Source organism: Chiloscyllium plagiosum, unplaced genomic scaffold (genome assembly GCF_037043375.1).
Source record: "Chiloscyllium plagiosum isolate Xiang-an unplaced genomic scaffold, Cpla_swu_hap1 HiC_scaffold_6, whole genome shotgun sequence".
NCBI classification, from domain to species: domain Eukaryota; kingdom Metazoa; phylum Chordata; class Chondrichthyes; order Orectolobiformes; family Hemiscylliidae; genus Chiloscyllium; species Chiloscyllium plagiosum.
The window spans coordinates 127,407,331-127,425,801 of NW_028270144.1; the positions used below are offsets into that span (position 1 = coordinate 127,407,331).

At 53.0% G+C, this 18,471-nt stretch overlaps 1 protein-coding gene across 4 annotated transcripts in view; it reads right to left on the reverse strand.

The window, feature by feature from the left end:
* Positions 1 to 18,471, reverse strand: part of pde2a (phosphodiesterase 2A) — a 541,714-nt gene that overhangs the window by 178,798 nt on the left and 344,445 nt on the right. For all 4 annotated transcript variants that reach the window (XM_087988442.1, XM_087988444.1, XM_087988443.1 and 1 more), the window contains one exon: positions 11,373 to 11,425. In XM_087988442.1, coding sequence (XP_087844568.1) covers positions 11,373 to 11,425 — 53 coding nt within the window. The remainder of the gene's footprint in view (positions 1 to 11,372; positions 11,426 to 18,471) is intronic.

An 18,471-nucleotide genomic window follows, 5' to 3' on the forward strand; every position in this document is an offset into this window, starting at 1 on the left:
CTTAGGTCTCTTTTATATCTTTCCCCTCTCACCCTAAACCTATGCCCTCTAGTTCTGGACTCCCCCGCCCCAGGGAAAAGACTTTGCCTGTTTACCCTATCCATGCCCCTCATGTCTGCATGGGTTCCCTCCCACAGTCCAAAGATGGGCAGGATAGGTGGACTGACCATGGGAAATTACCCATAGTGTTCAGGGAGGTGCAGGCTAGATGGGTGAGCTGCAGGGTTACAGGGATGGAGTGTGTCTGGGTAGGATGCTCTTCAGAGGATCCTTGTGGATTCAATGTGGAATGGCCTGCTTCCCTACTGTTGAGATTCTATGATTGCCTTATGAGGAAAGGCTAGACAGGCTGGGCCTGTTTCTAAGAGTCAAACGCAACTTAATTAAAACATATAAGATCCTGAGAGGACTGGACTGGGTGGATGTGGAAAGGATATTTCCTCTTGCGAGGAAAACTAGAACCAGTGGGGTCAGGGTTTAAGAATAAGAATTCAAACGTTTAACACAAGCATGAGAACATGCTTCTCCCCTCAGAAGATTATGAGATTTAGAATCTTTAAACATTTCTAAGGCAGAGGGAGATAGATTCTTGATGACCGAGAGCGGAGATGTAGAGCTGAGGTTAAAATCAGACCAGCCACATTCTTATTGAATGGGGAAGCAGGATCGAAGGGCTGAGTGGCCTACCCTTGTTCCTTGTTTGTGTTTTTGTAACAGTGAAGCAAGCTGTTGTGTCCTCGATTTCAAGTATGTCTTTCGGGAGTAAATCGACAAGTGGGTAACTTTTCCAATGATCTGTGTGGCACGGAGTCACCCTCAGTGGGGAGAGGTTGCGAGCAAGGTGGGCTGAGAATTCTCAGTCACTCCCTTTACCACTGAGAAAGAGACAGAAACGACTTCGCAAGAACAGAAACATGAGAGACAAACAATAAACTGACCGAAACCTTTAAATGTATAGAGGGTTTAATGGGGAAGATCTTTCCACTTCGCAACTGAGACAGACCATCATTAATAAAACCTTAAAACATAGCAGCCATTCAGCTCCTGCAGTGGGATTTGAACCTTTGCCTCTGTGATTATTAGTCCAGGTCTCTGGATTAGTCATCCAGCAACATTAGGAATACACCGCTGTGCCTTTGAAAAGGGACCCTGGTAGTGAACTTTACCGAGAAACCACCAGCAAATAACACAGTATCTCAGGGAAGGGTGCTGACGTAAACAGTGTGTCGTCACCAACAAATGGTGCATCCTGCTCCACAGTGTGCAGGTAGGTCAAAGACAGACCGCTTCAGATAAATATTTACTGTTAGATGTCCAGAAAGCCTGGCAGCTGCCTGTCACCCTGACAGGAATGGGAGCGAGGCTGAGGAAGGAGAGAGAGGGAGACACTGTCTTGATGTTCTGCTTTGATTCTCTGGAGCTGACGCAGCCAGTGTTCCTGGCTGGATTTAGCAGTCACAACCTAGCTGCTGACGTCAGGAACCCCAGCGAGCAGCACTCTCTCAAGGACATGTGCAAAAAAAAAACAAGTCGAGTGCCAGTACTCTTTTCTCGATTTTACACTTCTCTCCGGGTTTCTGGGAGGTGGGCTGATGGTGGCAGTATTCCTCCTGACTCAAGTTTATTCTTCAGCGCACACCACAGACTCTCAGCAAAATGTAGCAGCAGATGTAGCCCATTCAGCCCACTGAGTCCACGCTGCCCATTCAATCCGATGAAGGGCTTTTGCCCGAAAGGTCGGTTTCTCCGCTGCCTGAACTGCTTTGCTCTCCCAGCACCACTGACCCAGAATGCCCATTCAATCAGCTGACCCTCAACTCCACTTTCCTGCCTTTACCCCCCTGACCCCGGATTCCCTGACGGATTAACAATCTGCCTGTCTCAGCCTGAGTGAGACTGCCGTGACAGCTCTCTGTGCTCCAGAATTCCACAGATTCACCACCCACTGAGAGAACAAATTCCTCCTTATCTCTGTCTCAGTGGAGACCCTGGCCCCTTTTCAAAGGGGAGACTCAGGAGCACCACAGGCAGTGCAGAGCATGTGCCCTGGGCTACTTCCAGGGCTGAGGCGAGTTGGTTTTACAGGGAAAGACATTTACAAGAACGAGAGTAAGAATCAAGGCCGGCAGGACTGGGACTTCAAGACATTGGTAACAGGAGCAGTAGTGACAGAGCAACTCTCCATGGAGGGAGTGGTCAGGGTTGGGATTACAATACCCAAGGGTGTAAGGGAAGCACATTCAACCCAAGGCTGTCCAAAACAGAACTGGACTGCAGTCTGAAATCTGCAACATGTCAGGGTTATTGAAAAAGGGAGGAGAGTGGCACTGAGCCAACTCACTTGGGGAGCTAGTACCAGGTCAATGGGACGAATGGTCTCGTTCTGCACTGTGACTCCGCGATGTTTGTCCATCCTGGAGGGGAGAGGGTCTGGAACTAGGCGTTATGGATTCAGAATAAGGGGGTCTCAAATTTAAGGAGGAATTTCTCCACTCAGAGGGTCATGCATCAATGGAATTCTCTCCTCACAACCCGACTTGAGGCTGGAACACCCTCAAGACAGAGTTAGATTTCAGATTGACAAGGGTGTCGTGAGTCTTTTTTTGTTTTCCGTGGTGGGTGAGCAGCAGTGGGGCAGACAAATGGGGCCAAGCCCAAATGAACCGACATCGTATTGAATGATGGGGCAGGTTTGAGGGGCTGAAGGGCCTCCATCGTTCCTATTTATTACGTTCAAGCCAGAGGGAGAGAAGAGGCAGCTCCCCAATTCGATGGAGGTGTCTCAGTACGGGGGAGCTGCACTGGGAGAAGACACCTTGAATATTTTACACCTTCCCCCTGCCCACTGACCAAGCTCAGCTGCCCTCCGCCCATCCCACTCCCCACAGCCCTGCCGGATATATCCCTAAGAAAGGCTCCCACTTCCTCCTGGATTCTCCTGGTGACTATGGGATTTGGAGATTAATCTCTCAGATTAATCTGTGACCAGCAGCAAACATTTGTCAAGAAAACCGTTCTCACATGCACACTCCTTGAATCTACCACTGATTAAAAAAACAAACAGATTATATCGGACAATGGTCGAGTATTATTGTAACTGGACCACGAGCACAGACCAGCTAAAGTCTTGGGAACAGAAGCTCAAATCCCACCAGGGCAGTGAGTGGAATTTGAATTCAATAAAAATCTGGAATTAAAAACTAGTCTAATGATGATAAAAGTGCAGATACAGGTACAGTTACAACATTTAAAAGACATTTGGACAGGTACATGATTAGGGAAAGTTTGGAGGGGTGTGGGCCAAATGCAGGCAAATGAGACTAGTTGAGTTTGGGAAACTTGGACAAATTGGACTGAACGGTCTGTTTCAGTGCTATGACTCTATAACTGGTTCGCTAATATCCTTTAGGGAAGGAAATCTACCATCCTTACCCAGTCTGGCCTACATGTGACTCCAGACCCACAGCAATGTAGGTCTTTAACCCTGGGCAATAAATGTTGGTTGAACCAGCAATGCTCACATCCCATGAATGAATGGAAAATACCCAAGGTATTGTGATTGTGAAGCAGGATTGTTTGAGACAATACACAGGAACCTCCAGGTGGGTACAGTCATTGAAAGGACGCACGATCTCTGGACAGCAGTCCATTCAGTTCCATTCCCCTGCTCTATCTCTGTAACCCAGACGTGATATTCCAGTTTCATTTCAACATCATTCATTGGCCTCACTTCCAGCAGGCCCTCGGACCTCCAGACCACTCTGTCAGAGACACAACCCTCCTGTATCTCTAACTTGAAGCCTTACATCTGTGTCAGCTAGTCCTTGTACAATCACCAAATGGGAATGGTGTTTCTTTGTTGACCTTAACTTGGCCTAATCTTGTGCTCAGTCTTGTGACATAATCTTATGACCATACCGCATTGCCAAAGCCTATGTACAGATACAGGTGCAGGCTCGGAGCTGTTCCCACTCAATCACTGTAGCAACGCAACAGGAAACATCAACGGCACCTTCCCCAGCCATCAAGGTCCTCAAGACACAGTGGGCAATTTATCGCCCATTGCTGTCCGACCCTCTCAGCACCCAGTCTGACCATTGACACTTCCAGCAGAATTGTACTCCAGCACAATCTCCAACCTCATGGTCCGACATATCCCCCACTCAACCATTAGTATTGGATTTCAGTAAGGCTTTAGAGCATTGTCCACCATGGCAGGCTCATCCAGAAGATTAAGGTGCATGGGGTCCACCATGACGTGGCCACATAGATTCAGAATTGGCTTGCCCATAGAAGGCAGAGGGCAGTGGTGGATGAGTGCTTTTCAGGCCGGAGGTCTGTGATTAGTGGTGTTCCGTAGGGATCCATACTGGGACCTCTGCTGCTTGTGATAAATATAAACGACTTAGATGAAAATGTAAATGGATGGGTTAGCAAGTTTGCACGATACAAAGATGGGTGGAGTTGTGGACAGTGCAGAAAGTTGTCAAAGGATACAGTGTGATGTAGATCAATTGTAGATATGGACAGAGAAATGGTAGATGGAGGTTAGTCCGGATAAGTGTGAGGTGCTGCACTTTGGGAGATCATATGTTAAGGAAAAGTATACAGTTAATGGCAGGACCCTGACCAGCATTGATGTACAGAGGGATCTTGGGGTTCAAGTCCATAGTTCCCTGAAAGTGGCCATGTCAGTAGGTGGGTGGGAAAGAAGACATGTAGCATGCTTGCCTTTATTGGTCAGGGAATTGAGTACAAGAGTCGGGATGCAGCTCTGTAAGGGACTTTGATTAAGCCACACTTAGAGTATTGCGTTCAATTCTGGTCACCACACTATAGAGAAGGGTGTGGAGGTTCTGTGGCAGAGACTGAGGGGAAACTTGATAAAAGTCCAAGAAATTATGAGATGCATAGATCGGGTTGATGGTCAGAATCTTTCTCCCAGAGTTGAAATGTGTAAAACTAGGGAGCATGCATTTAAGGTGAGAGGGGGAAGTCCAAAGGAGATGTGAGGGGCAAGGATTTTACACAGAGGGTGGTAGGAGTCTGGAATGTACTGCCAGGAGTGGAGGCAGATACAATAGGGGCATTTCAGGGACTTTTAGATAAAAACATGAGTATACAAGGAATGAAGGGATACGGCAGGCAGAAGGGGTTAGTTTAATTTGGCGTCATGTTGGACACAACATAGTGGGCCGAAGGGCTGTTCCTGTGCTGTACTGTTCCAGGTTCTATGATCGATTACCATCAAGGCAGGGCATCAACCCGGGTTCAATGGAGAGTGCAGGAGGGTATGCCAGGAGCAGCACCAGGCATACCTGAAGATGAGTTGTCAACCTAGTGAAACAATCAAACAGGACTACTTGCCAAACAGCATAAGCACTCAAAACGTCGACTTTGCCACCTCCTGATGCTGCCTGGCATGGTGTGTTCCTCCAGCCTCCTGCCTGTAAACAGCATAAACAGCAAAGGATCGACAGAGCTCAGTGATCCCACAACCAACAGATCAGACCCAAGCCCTGCAGCTCTGCCACATCCACTCGGGGATGGTGGTGGACAATTAAACAACTCACTGGAAGAGGAGGCTCCACAAATATCCCCATCCTCAGCGACGGAGGAGCCCAGCCCATCAGGGCAGCAGATAAGGCTGAAACTTTCACAGCAATCTTCAGCCAGAAATGCCGAGTGGATGATCCATCTCAGCCTCCCCCAGTGGTCCCCAGCATCACAGAGACCAGTCTTCAGCCAATTCGATTCACTCCACGGGATATCAAGAAATGGTTGAAGGTACTGGATACTGCAAAGACTACGGGCCCTGACAACATTCCGGCAACAGGACTGAAGACTTGGGCAACAGAACCTGCCGCTCCCCGAGCCAGGCTGTTCCAGTACAGTTACTACACTGGCATCTACCCGACAATGTGGGAAGTGTACCCAACTATGTCTTGTTCATAAAAAGCAGGACAAATCCATCCCTAGCCAATTTCCCCAACAGTTTACTCTCGACCATCAGTAAAGTGATGGAAGGTGTTATCAAGCAGCATCTGCTCAGCAATAACCTGCTCAGTGAGGCCCAGTTCAGGCTCTGCCAGGGCCACTCAGTGCACCACACCCTCACCTCCATCCAGGACCCCATGCAGTTGTTCCAAGTGAGACAGAGGCTCACCTGTCTCTCTTCCAACCTGGTTTACTTTATCCAGTGCTCCTGGTGTGGTTTTCTCTGCATCGGGGAGACCGAATGTAAATTCAGAGCACATTTCGCCAAGCGTCTCAGTCTGGCCTTTAGGGGCCAACCTGACTTCCCAGTCACCGCCCATTTCAATTCCCTCTCCCATTCCAACGTGACCATCCTCGGCCTCCTCCATTACCACAGCGAATCAGGCTACAAATCGGACGAACATCACCTCATCTTCCACCTGGGCAGCCTGCAGCCAGGAGGACTCAACATTGAGTTCCCCAATTTCAAATAACCTCCCTCCCCATCCCCCAAATCCCTTCCCAGCCCCTCCCCCTCCATTCCATTCCTCTCATTGACCCTTCCTTCCAGGCACCAACTGGATTCATTCCTCCCATCGACCAATCAGGTCATATCCTCTACCTGTGTTCGCTTTTCCCTACCTCACCCCCCCGCCCCTCTCCCCATCCAAAACCCTCCCCCACCTATACCTTTTATCTGCAGCCCCCCCCCCCACATCCACGCCCAGTCTTGAAGAAGGGTTATACCCAAATCGTCGACTTCTACACCTCCTGATGTTGCCTGGCTTGCTGTGTTCTTCCAGCCTCCTGGCTGTTTACCCGTCCCCCATTCCAGCCTTGGTTCAAACACGGACAATAGAGCTGAATTCCAGAGGGGAGGGGAGAGGGACAGCCCTTGACATCAAGGCTGTATTCAACCGAGTGTGGCATCAAGGAGCCCTGGCAAATCTGGAATCAGTGGGTGTCGGGGGGGGAAACTCTACACTGGTCAGAGTCATACCTGGCACATAGGAAGATGGTTCTGGTTTTTGGAGGTCAGTTATCTCAGCTCCAGGACATCTCTGCAGGAGTTCCTCAGGGTAGTGTCCTGGGCCCAACCATCTTCAGCTGCTTCAATGACCTTCCCTCCATCATAAGGTCAGAAGTGGGGATGGTCACCAACGATTGCACAATGTTCAGCACCATTCACGACTCCTCAGATACTGAAGCAGTCCATGCTCAAATGTAACAAGGTCTGGACTATATCTAGGCTTGGGCTGACAAGTGACAAGTCACATTCGTGCCACACAAATGCCAGACAATGACCATCTCCAATAAGAGACGAGCTAACTACTGCCCCTTGATATTCATTGAATCCCCCCACTATCAACATCCTGGGGGATAACATTGACGAGAAACCCAAGTAGACTCACCAGATAAACACCTTGTGTTTACAAGTGGCTACAAGAGCAGGTCAGAGGCTGGGAATCCTGTGGTGAGTAACTCACCTCCTGACTCTCCAAATACTGTCCAAGTCAGGAGTGTGATGGAATACTCCCCACTTGCCTGGATGGGGGCAGCTCCAACAACACTCAAGAAGCTCAACACCATCCAGGACAAAGCAGCCCCCACTTGATTGGCCCCACATCCACAAGCATCCATACCCTCCACTTCTGACACTCAGTAGAAATATGTACAATCTACAAGATGCAATGCAGAAATTCAGCAAAGATCCTCAGGCAGCATCTTCCAAATCCATGATCACTTCCATCTAGAAGGACAAGGGCAGCAGATACATAGGAACACCACCCCCTGCAAGTTCCCTCTAAGCTATTCAGTGCTTTGGAAATATATCGTCATTCCTTCACTGTCACTGGGTCAAAATCCTGGAATCCCTCCCTAAGGACATTGTGTGGGTCGACCTACAGCACATGGACTGTAGCGGTTCAAGAAGGCAGCTCACCCCCACCTTCTCAAGGGGACAACTAGGGACGGGGCAAGAAATGTTGGCTCAGCCAGCGACACCCACATCCCACAACTGAATAAAAACCACGTGACTCAAGACAATTGGGGCGGCACGGTGGCTCAGTGGTTAGCACTGCTGCCTTAAAGCGCCAGGGTGCCGGGTTCGATTCCAGCCTCGGGCGATTGTGTGTGTGGAGTTTGCACATTCTCCCAGTGTCTGCGTGGGTTTCCTCCCACAGTCCAAAGATGTGCAGGTCAGGGTGAATTGGCCATGCTAAATTGCCCGTAGTGTTAGGTGCATCAGTCAGAGGGAAATAGGTCTGGGTGGGTTACTCTTCAGAGGGTCAGTGTGGACTTGTTGGGCCGAAGGGCCTGTTTCCACACTGTAGGGAATCTAATCTAAATGAAGGCACTACATAGACAAAGAGGAATTTTCTGAGGTTATGTTCATTTTTGACTATTCGTAACAACCAGAAGCACGAATATGCAATTCAGTGCCTCAAGCATTATGTATTCATTCACAGGGAGTGGGATGTCACTGGCTTAGCCAGCATTTATTGCCCATCTCTAGTTTTTAAGAGTCAACCACATTGCTGTGGATCTGGAGTCACATGTAGGCCAGACCAATAAAGTCTGACAGCTTCCTTTCCTAAAGAGCATTAGTGACCACAATGGGTATTTCCCTACACTCAGGGTTAGTTTCATGGTCACCATTAAACTCTTACTTGTTTTCTTTTATTGAATTCTAACTCCATTGTCTGCCGTGGTGAGATTCACACCTGGGTCCCAAAACATTACCTGGCTCTCTGGATTTAGTAGTCTGGCAATAATACCACAACGCCATCACCTCCCATACTCCGCCATTTAATGTGATCACCATTGACCTCATCACAGCCTCAAATCCATCCTCCATAACTTTTAAACATATTGTTAATTAAAAATCTGTCTATCTACTCTTTAAATTTACTCAAAGTCCCTGCATCCACCGCAATCTGTGGGAGCGAATTGCACAGGTTGCTGACTCTTTGAGAGAAGTAATCCCACCCTCTGCTTCCTGTTTAAAAACTGCCACTCCTTATCCTAAAACTCCCACCTCTTATTCTAGACAGCCTCACAAGAGCAAACATCTCCTCTACACCTATTTTGTCAAGCCCCTTTAACATTTTATAGACCTCAATTAGATCTCCTCTCATTCTTCTAAATTCCAGTGAACACAGACCCAAACTGCTCAATTTGTGGGCGGCACGGTGGCTCAGTGGTTAGCACTGCTGCCTCACAGCGCCAGAGACCCGGGTTCAATTCCTGCCTCGGGCGACTGACTGTGTGGAGTTTGCATGCTCTCCCCGTGTCTGCGTGGGTTTCCTCCGGGTGCTCCGGTTTTCTCCCACAGTCCAAAGATGTGCAGGTTAGGGTGAATTGGCCATGCTAAATTGCCCATAGTGTTAGGTGCAGGGGAATGGGTCTGGGTGGGTGTGCTTCGGCGGGTCGGTGTGGACTTGTTGGGCCGAAGGGCCTGTTTGCACATTGTAAGTAATCTAATCTCTCTTCAGAAGACAAACTTTTTATCTCTGGAACTGATTGTGAACCGTCTCTGAGCTGTGTTCAATGCAATTATACCTTTCCTCAAGTTAGGGGATCAAAGTTGCATGCAGCACTCCAGACGGAGTTGGGAGGTCATGTTGCGGCTGTACAGGACATTGGTTAGGCCACTATTGGAATATCGTGTGCAGGTCTGATTGCCCTCCTATCGGAATGATGTTGTGAAACTTGAAAGGGTTCAGAAAACATTTACAAGGATGTTGCCAGGGTTGGAGGGCTTGAGCTATAGGGAGAGGCTGAACAGACTGGGACTGTTTTCCCTGGAGCGTTGGAGGCTGAGGGTTGATCTTACAGAGGTTTGTACAATCATGAGGGGTAAGGATAAGGTAAATAGATAAAGTCTTTTCCCTGGGGTAGGCAAATCCAGAACTAGAGGGCATAAGTTTAGGCTGAGAGGGGAAAGATATAAAAGGGACCTAATAGGCAACTTTTTCACGCAGAGGGTGGTGTGTGTATGGAATGAGCTGCCAGAGGAAGTGGTGGAGGCTGGTACAATTACAGCATTTAAAAGGCATCTGGATGGGTATATGGATAGGAAGGGTTTGGAGGGATATGGGCCAAGTGCTGGCAAATGGAACAAGATTAGTTGAGGATATCTGGCCAGCACGGACAAGGGTCTGTTTCAGTGTTCTACAGCTCTATGACTCTGAGCAGTATGTAGCACACATTTCTACCAGGAGTTCCAGAGTTTTGACCCAGTGAAGGAACGGTGATCCTGTTTTCTTGTTTTGAGGAGAATCGTCCCAGGTTCTCTGTGATCAATTCTGATTGAACTTTTTTTTGCAAAGCCTTCATAATCTTCTGGTGTCCACGGCTGAAAGCCTCAATGCAGTCAAACTGTTTATTGGCGGTTCATTAAGAAATCTTGCTATTTGACTCTAGGTCTCTCTGAAGAGCGTTGAATGCGCAGGTTGGAATGTAATACTTCTTACAGCCAAGGCTTGGTCAGATAATTACACACAACTTGGTTGTTCAGGCTATAAAACCAGCTCCAATTTTTTTGAATATCTTTTTCAAGGGGGCTCCCCTTAAGGTTTCATCTGAATTACTCTTTGATATAGAGATTAACATTTTTGTATTGTCACTAGCTCATTCATTCAGTGATGCAGTCACAAAATAGCAACATCTCCTCACATTGAAACAAGATGTGAATTGTACAACTCGGGAAGGGGCCATTATAAACCTGGGGTTGGGGAATGAACCCAATCAGGTGATCAAAGTTTCAGTGGGGTAGCATTTCGAGAACACTGAGCATCATACAGTAAGTTTTAAGCTACTTCTTGATAAAGTCGCCCTCAGGTGAAAGTATTAAATTGGGAGAAGACCAACTCTCGCAAAACTGGGCAGGAACTGGGGAATGTAGACTGGGGATGGCTGTAAGAATTCATCAATATCCTCAAAGTAACCCTTGATGGGTCTTCCAGCAAACCACATACACCACATCCACCAGCTCCCCTTTACCTATCCCACTTGTTTCATTTCAAAGAACGCTAACAAATCCGACAAACACTATTTCTGTTTGACAAAGACATGCTGTCTTTGCCTGATAGCACTAAGACGTTTTAAGTCCCCTGCTGTAATTTTCCCACTGCCAGATGTCAGCCTAATCGGCTCATATGCTCCTGTTTCCTGTCTCTGTCTGTTTGGGCTATCTCCCATCTGATGGGATCTTTCCAGAGTGGACAACATTTTGGAAAATGCCTGCGCAATGTCAGTGACAGTGAAAGGAGATATCAGGAATTTGGCAGCATTGACACTGAGAGAGTTCGGAGTCTCCCTCCCTCCGTCCTGATTGTAATTTTTTGCACAAATACCCACAAGAGCTTTGATAACTTAGTCGATTGAAGACTTACGTAGTGAATAACCTTCAGCTGAAGAGAAGCAGCATCTTGATCGTAGAGCTCGCCTGAAAGCAAGTGAAACGGCCAAGTCTTAGCAACCACCTGAACCAACGCCCCAACGCAAACACTTACACACCCAGTCCCACAGCCCCCGAACACAGAGCCTGGCACTCTCACATCCCAGAGCCAAAACCCAACTCACACCACGTCCCCAACACACACCGTGTCCCCAACACACACCACGTCCCCAACTCACACCGTGTCCCCAACACACACCGTGTCCCCAACTCACACCGTGTCCCCAACACACACCACGTCCCCAACACACACCGTGTCCCCAACTCACACCGTGTCCCCAACTCACACCGTGTCCCCAACTCACACCGTGTCCCCAACACACACCGTGTCCCCAACACACACCACGTCCCCAACACACACCGTGTCCCCAACTCACACCGTGTCCCCAACACACACCGTGTCCCCAACTCACACCGTGTCCCCAACACACACCACGTCCCCAACACACACCATGTCCCCAACTCACACCGTGTCCCCAACTCACACCGTGTCCCCAACACACACCGTGTCCCCAACTCACACCGTGTCCCCAACACACACCGTGTCCCCAACACACACCACGTCCCCAACACACACCGTGTCCCCAACTCACACCGTGTCCCCAACACACACCGTGTCCCCAACTCACACCGTGTCCCCAACACACACCACGTCCCCAACACACACCATGTCCCCAACTCACACCGTGTCCCCAACTCACACCACGTCCCCAACACACACCATGTCCCCAACTCACACCGTGTCCCCAACTCACACCGTGTCCCCAACTCACACCGTGTCCCCAACACACACCGTGTCCCCAACTCACACCGTGTCCCCAACTCACACCACGTCCCCAACTCACACCACGTCCCCAACTCACACCACGTCCCCAACACACACCGTGTCCCCAACACACACCGTGTCCCCAACTCACACCGTGTCCCCAACTCACACCGTGTCCCCAACACACACCGTGTCCCCAACTCACACCGTGTCCCCAACTCACACCACGTCCCCAACTCACACCACGTCCCCAACTCACACCACGTCCCCAACACACACCGTGTCCCCAACACACACCGTGTCCCCAACTCACACCACGTCCCCAACTCACACCGTGTCCCCAACACACACCGTGTCCCCAACTCACACCGTGTCCCCAACTCACACCACGTCCCCAACTCACACCACGTCCCCAACTCACACCGTGTCCCCAACACACACCGTGTCCCCAACTCACACCGTGTCCCCAACTCACACCGTGTCCCCAACTCACACCGTGTCCCCAACTCACACCACGTCCCCAACTCACACCGTGTCCCCAACTCACACCACGTCCCCAACTCACACCACGTCCCCAACACACACCGTGTCCCCAACTCACACCACGTCCCCAACTCACACCGTGTCCCCAACTCACACCGTGTCCCCAACACACACCGTGTCCCCAACTCACACCGTGTCCCCAACTCACACCACGTCCCAAACTCACACCACGTCCCCAACTCACACCGTGTCCCCAACTCACACCACGTCCCCAACACACACCACGTCCCCAACTCACACCGTGTCCCCAACACACACCGTGTCCCCAACACACACCGTGTCCCCAACTCACACCACGTCCCCAACTCACACCGTGTCCCCAACTCACACCACGTCCCCAACTCACACCGTGTCCCCAACTCACACCACGTCCCCAACACACACCACGTCCCCAACTCACACCGTGTCCCCAACACACACCGTGTCCCCAACACACACCGTGTCCCCAACTCACACCACGTCCCCAACACACACCACGTCCCCAACACACACCACGTCCCCAACTCACACCACGTCCCCAACTCACACCGTGTCCCCAACTCACACCACGTCCCCAACTCACACCACGTCCCCAACTCACACCGTGTCCCCAACTCACACCACGTCCCCAACTCACACCGTGTCCCCAACTCACACCGTGTCCCCAACTCACACCACGTCCCCAACTCACACCGTGTCCCCAACACACACCGTGTCCCCAACTCACACCGTGTCCCCAACTCACACCGTGTCCCCAACTCACACCACGTCCCCAACTCACACCGTGTCCCCAACACACACCGTGTCCCCAACTCACACCGTGTCCCCAACTCACACCGTGTCCCCAACTCACACCGTGTCCCCAACACACACCACGTCCCCAACTCACACCGTGTCCCCAACACACACCGTGTCCCCAACTCACACCGTGTCCCCAACACACACCGTGTCCCCAACTCACACCACGTCCCCAACTCACACCGTGTCCCCAACTCACACCGTGTCCCCAACTCACACCGTGTCCCCAACTCACACCACGTCCCCAACACACACCGTGTCCCCAACTCACACCGTGTCCCCAACTCACACCGTGTCCCCAACACACACCGTGTCCCCAACTCACACCGTGTCCCCAACTCACACCACGTCCCCAACTCACACCGTGTCCCCAACACACACCGTGTCCCCAACACACACCGTGTCCCCAACACACACCACGTCCCCAACTCACACCGTGTCCCCAACTCACACCGTGTCCCCAACTCACACCACGTCCCCAACTCACACCGCGTCCCCAACACACACCACGTCCCCAACACACACCACGTCCCCATCTCACACCGCGTCCCCAACACACACCACGTCCCCAACTCACACCGCGTCCCCAACACACACCACGTCCCCAACTCACACCACGTCCCCAACACACACCACGTCCCCAACTCACACCACGTCCCCAACACACACCACGTCCCCAACACACACCACGTCCCCATCTCACACCACGTCCCCAACTCACACCACGTCCCCAACACACACCACGTCCCCAACTCACACCACGTCCCCAACTCACACCACGTCCCCAACACACACCACGTCCCCAACACACACCGTGTCCCCAACTCACACCGCGTCCCCAACACACACCACGTCCCCAACTCACACCACGTCCCCAACACACACCACGTCCCCAACACACACCACGTCCCCATCTCACACCACGTCCCCAACTCACACCGCGTCCCCAACACACACCACGTCCCCAACACACACCACGTCCCCATCTCACACCACGTCCCCAACTCACACCGCGTCCCCAACACACACCACGTCCCCAACTCACACCACGTCCCCAACACACACCACGTCCCCAACACACACCACGTCCCCATCTCACACCACGTCCCCAACACACACCACGTCCCCAACTCACACCACGTCCCCAACTCACACCACGTCCCCAACACACACCACGTCCCCAACACACACCACGTCCCCAACACACACCACGTCCCCATCTCACACCACGTCCCCAACACACACCGTGTCCCCAACTCACACCGTGTCCCCAACTCACACCACGTCCCCAACTCACACCACGTCCCCAACTCACACCACGTCCCCAACTCACACCGTGTCCCCAACACACACCGTGTCCCCAACACACACCGTGTCCCCAACTCACACCACGTCCCCAACTCACACCACGTCCCCAACACACACCGTGTCCCCAACTCACACCGTGTCCCCAACTCACACCACGTCCCCAACTCACACCACGTCCCCAACTCACACCACGTCCCCAACTCACACCGTGTCCCCAACTCACACCGTGTCCCCAACACACACCACGTCCCCAACTCACACCGTGTCCCCAACTCACACCACGTCCCCAACTCACACCACGTCCCCAACTCACACCGTGTCCCCAACTCACACCGTGTCCCCAACACACACCACGTCCCCAACTCACACCGTGTCCCCAACACACACCACGTCCCCAACTCACACCGTGTCCCCAACTCACACCACGTCCCCAACTCACACCACGTCCCCAACTCACACCACGTCCCCAACTCACACCGTGTCCCCAACACACACCGTGTCCCCAACACACACCGTGTCCCCAACTCACACCACGTCCCCAACTCACACCACGTCCCCAACACACACCGTGTCCCCAACTCACACCGTGTCCCCAACTCACACCACGTCCCCAACTCACACCACGTCCCCAACACACACCACGTCCCCAACTCACACCGTGTCCCCAACTCACACCGTGTCCCCAACTCACACCACGTCCCCAACTCACACCACGTCCCCAACACACACCGTGTCCCCAACTCACACCACGTCCCCAACACACACCACGTCCCCAACTCACACCACGTCCCCAACTCACACCGTGTCCCCAACTCACACCGTGTCCCCAACTCACACCACGTCCCCAACACACACCGTGTCCCCAACACACACCGTGTCCCCAACTCACACCACGTCCCAAACTCACACCGTGTCCCCAACTCACACCACGTCCCCAACTCACACCGTGTCCCCAACACACACCACGTCCCCAACTCACACCACGTCCCCAACTCACACCGTGTCCCCAACTCACACCACGTCCCCAACTCACGCCACGTCCCCAACTCACACCACGTCCCCAACTCACACCGTGTCCCCAACTCACACCGTGTCCCCAACTCACACCGTGTCCCCAACACACACCACGTCCCCAACACACACCGTGACCCCAACTCACACCACGTCCCCAACTCACACCGTGTCCCCAACTCACACCGTGTCCCCAACTCACACCGTGTCCCCAACACACACCGTGTCCCCAACACACACCACGTCCCCAACTCACACCGTGTCCCCAACTCACACCACGTCCCCAACTCACACCGTGTCCCCAACTCACACCGTGTCCCCAACTCACACCACGTCCCCAACTCACACCACGTCCCCAACTCACGCCACGTCCCCAACTCACACCACGTCCCCAACTCACACCGTGTCCCCAACTCACACCGTGTCCCCAACACACACCACGTCCCCAACACACACCGTGACCCCAACTCACACCACGTCCCCAACTCACACCGTGTCCCCAACTCACACCGTGTCCCCAACTCACACCGTGTCCCCAACACACACCGTGTCCCCAACTCACACCGTGTCCCCAACTCACACCACGTCCCCAACTCACACCACGTCCCCAACTCACACCACGTCCCCAACTCACACCGTGTCCCCAACTCACACCGTGTCCCCAACTCACACCGTGTCCCCAACTCACACCACGTCCCCAACTCACACCGTGTCCCCAACACACACCGTGTCCCCAACTCACACCGTGTCCCCAACTCACACCGTGTCCCCAACTCACACCGTGTCCCCAACTCACACCACGTCCCCAACTCACACCGTGTCCCCAACACACACCGTGTCCCCAACTCACACCGTGTCCCCAACTCACACCGTGTCCCCAACTCACACCACGTCCCCAACTCACACCGTGTCCCCAACACACACCGTGTCCCCAACTCACACCACGTCCCCAACACACACCACGTCCCCAACTCACACCGTGTCCCCAACTCACACCACGTCCCCAACTCACACCGTGTCCCCAACTCACACCGTGTCCCCAACACACACCACGTCCCCAACTCACACCGTGTCCCCAACTCACACCGTGTCCCCAACTCACACCGTGTCCCCAACTCACACCACGTCCCCAACTCACACCGTGTCCCCAACTCACACCGTGTCCCCAACTCACACCACGTCCCTAACTCACACCGTGACCCCAACTCACACCACGTCCCCAACTCACACCGTGTCCCCAACTCACACCGTGTCCCCAACTCACACCGTGTCCCCAACTCACACCACGTCCCCAACACACACCACGTCCCCAACACACACCGTGTCCCCAACTCACACCGTGTCCCCAACTCACACCACGTCCCCAACTCACACCACGTCCCCAACACACACCACGTCCCCAACACACACCACGTCCCCAACTCACACCACGTCCCCAACACACACCGTGTCCCCAACTCACACCGTGTCCCCAACTCACACCGTGTCCCCAACTCACACCGTGTCCCCAACTCACACCGTGTCCCCAACTCACACCACGTCCCCAACTCACACCGTGTCCCCAACACACACCGTGTCCCCAACTCACACCGTGTCCCCAACACACACCGTGTCCCCAACTCACACCGTGTCCCCAACACACACCGTGTCCCCAACACACACCGCGTCCCCAACTCACACCACGTCCCCAACTCACACCGTGTCCCCAACACACACCGTGTCCCCAACTCACACCGTGTCCCCAACTCACACCACGTCCCCAACTCACACCACGTCCCCAACTCACACCGTGTCCCCAACTCACACCGTGTCCCCAACTCACACCGTGTCCCCAACACACACCACGTCCCCAACTCACACCGTGTCCCCAACACACACCGTGTCCCCAACTCACACCGTGTCCCCAACACACACCACGTCCCCAACACACACCGTGTCCCCAACTCACACCGTGTCCCCAACTCACACCGTGTCCCCAACTCACACCACGTCCCCAACTCACACCGTGTCCCCAACTCACACCGTGTCCCCAACTCACACCGTGTCCCCAACACACACCACGTCCCCAACTCACACCACGTCCCCAACACACACCGTGTCCCCAACTCACACCGTGTCCCCAACTCACACCACGTCCCCAACTCACACCGTGTCCCCAACACACACCGTGTCCCCAACTCACACCGTGTCCCCAACTCACACCGTGTCCCCAACTCACACCGTGTCCCCAACACACACCGTGTCCCCAACTCACACCGTGTCCCCAACACACACCGTGTCCCCAACTCACACCGTGTCCCCAACTCACACCGTGTCCCCAACACACACCGTGTCCCTAACTCACACCGTGACCCCAACTCACACCACGTCCCCAACTCACACCGTGTCCCCAACTCACACCGTGTCCCCAACTCACACCGTGTCCCCAACACACACCGTGTCCCCAACTCACACCGTGTCCCCAACTCACACCACGTCCCCAACTCACACCGTGTCCCCAACACACACCGTGTCCCCAACTCACACCACGTCCCCAACTCACACCACGTCCCCAACTCACACCGTGTCCCCAACACACACCGTGTCCCCAACTCACACCGTGTCCCCAACTCACACCGTGTCCCCAACT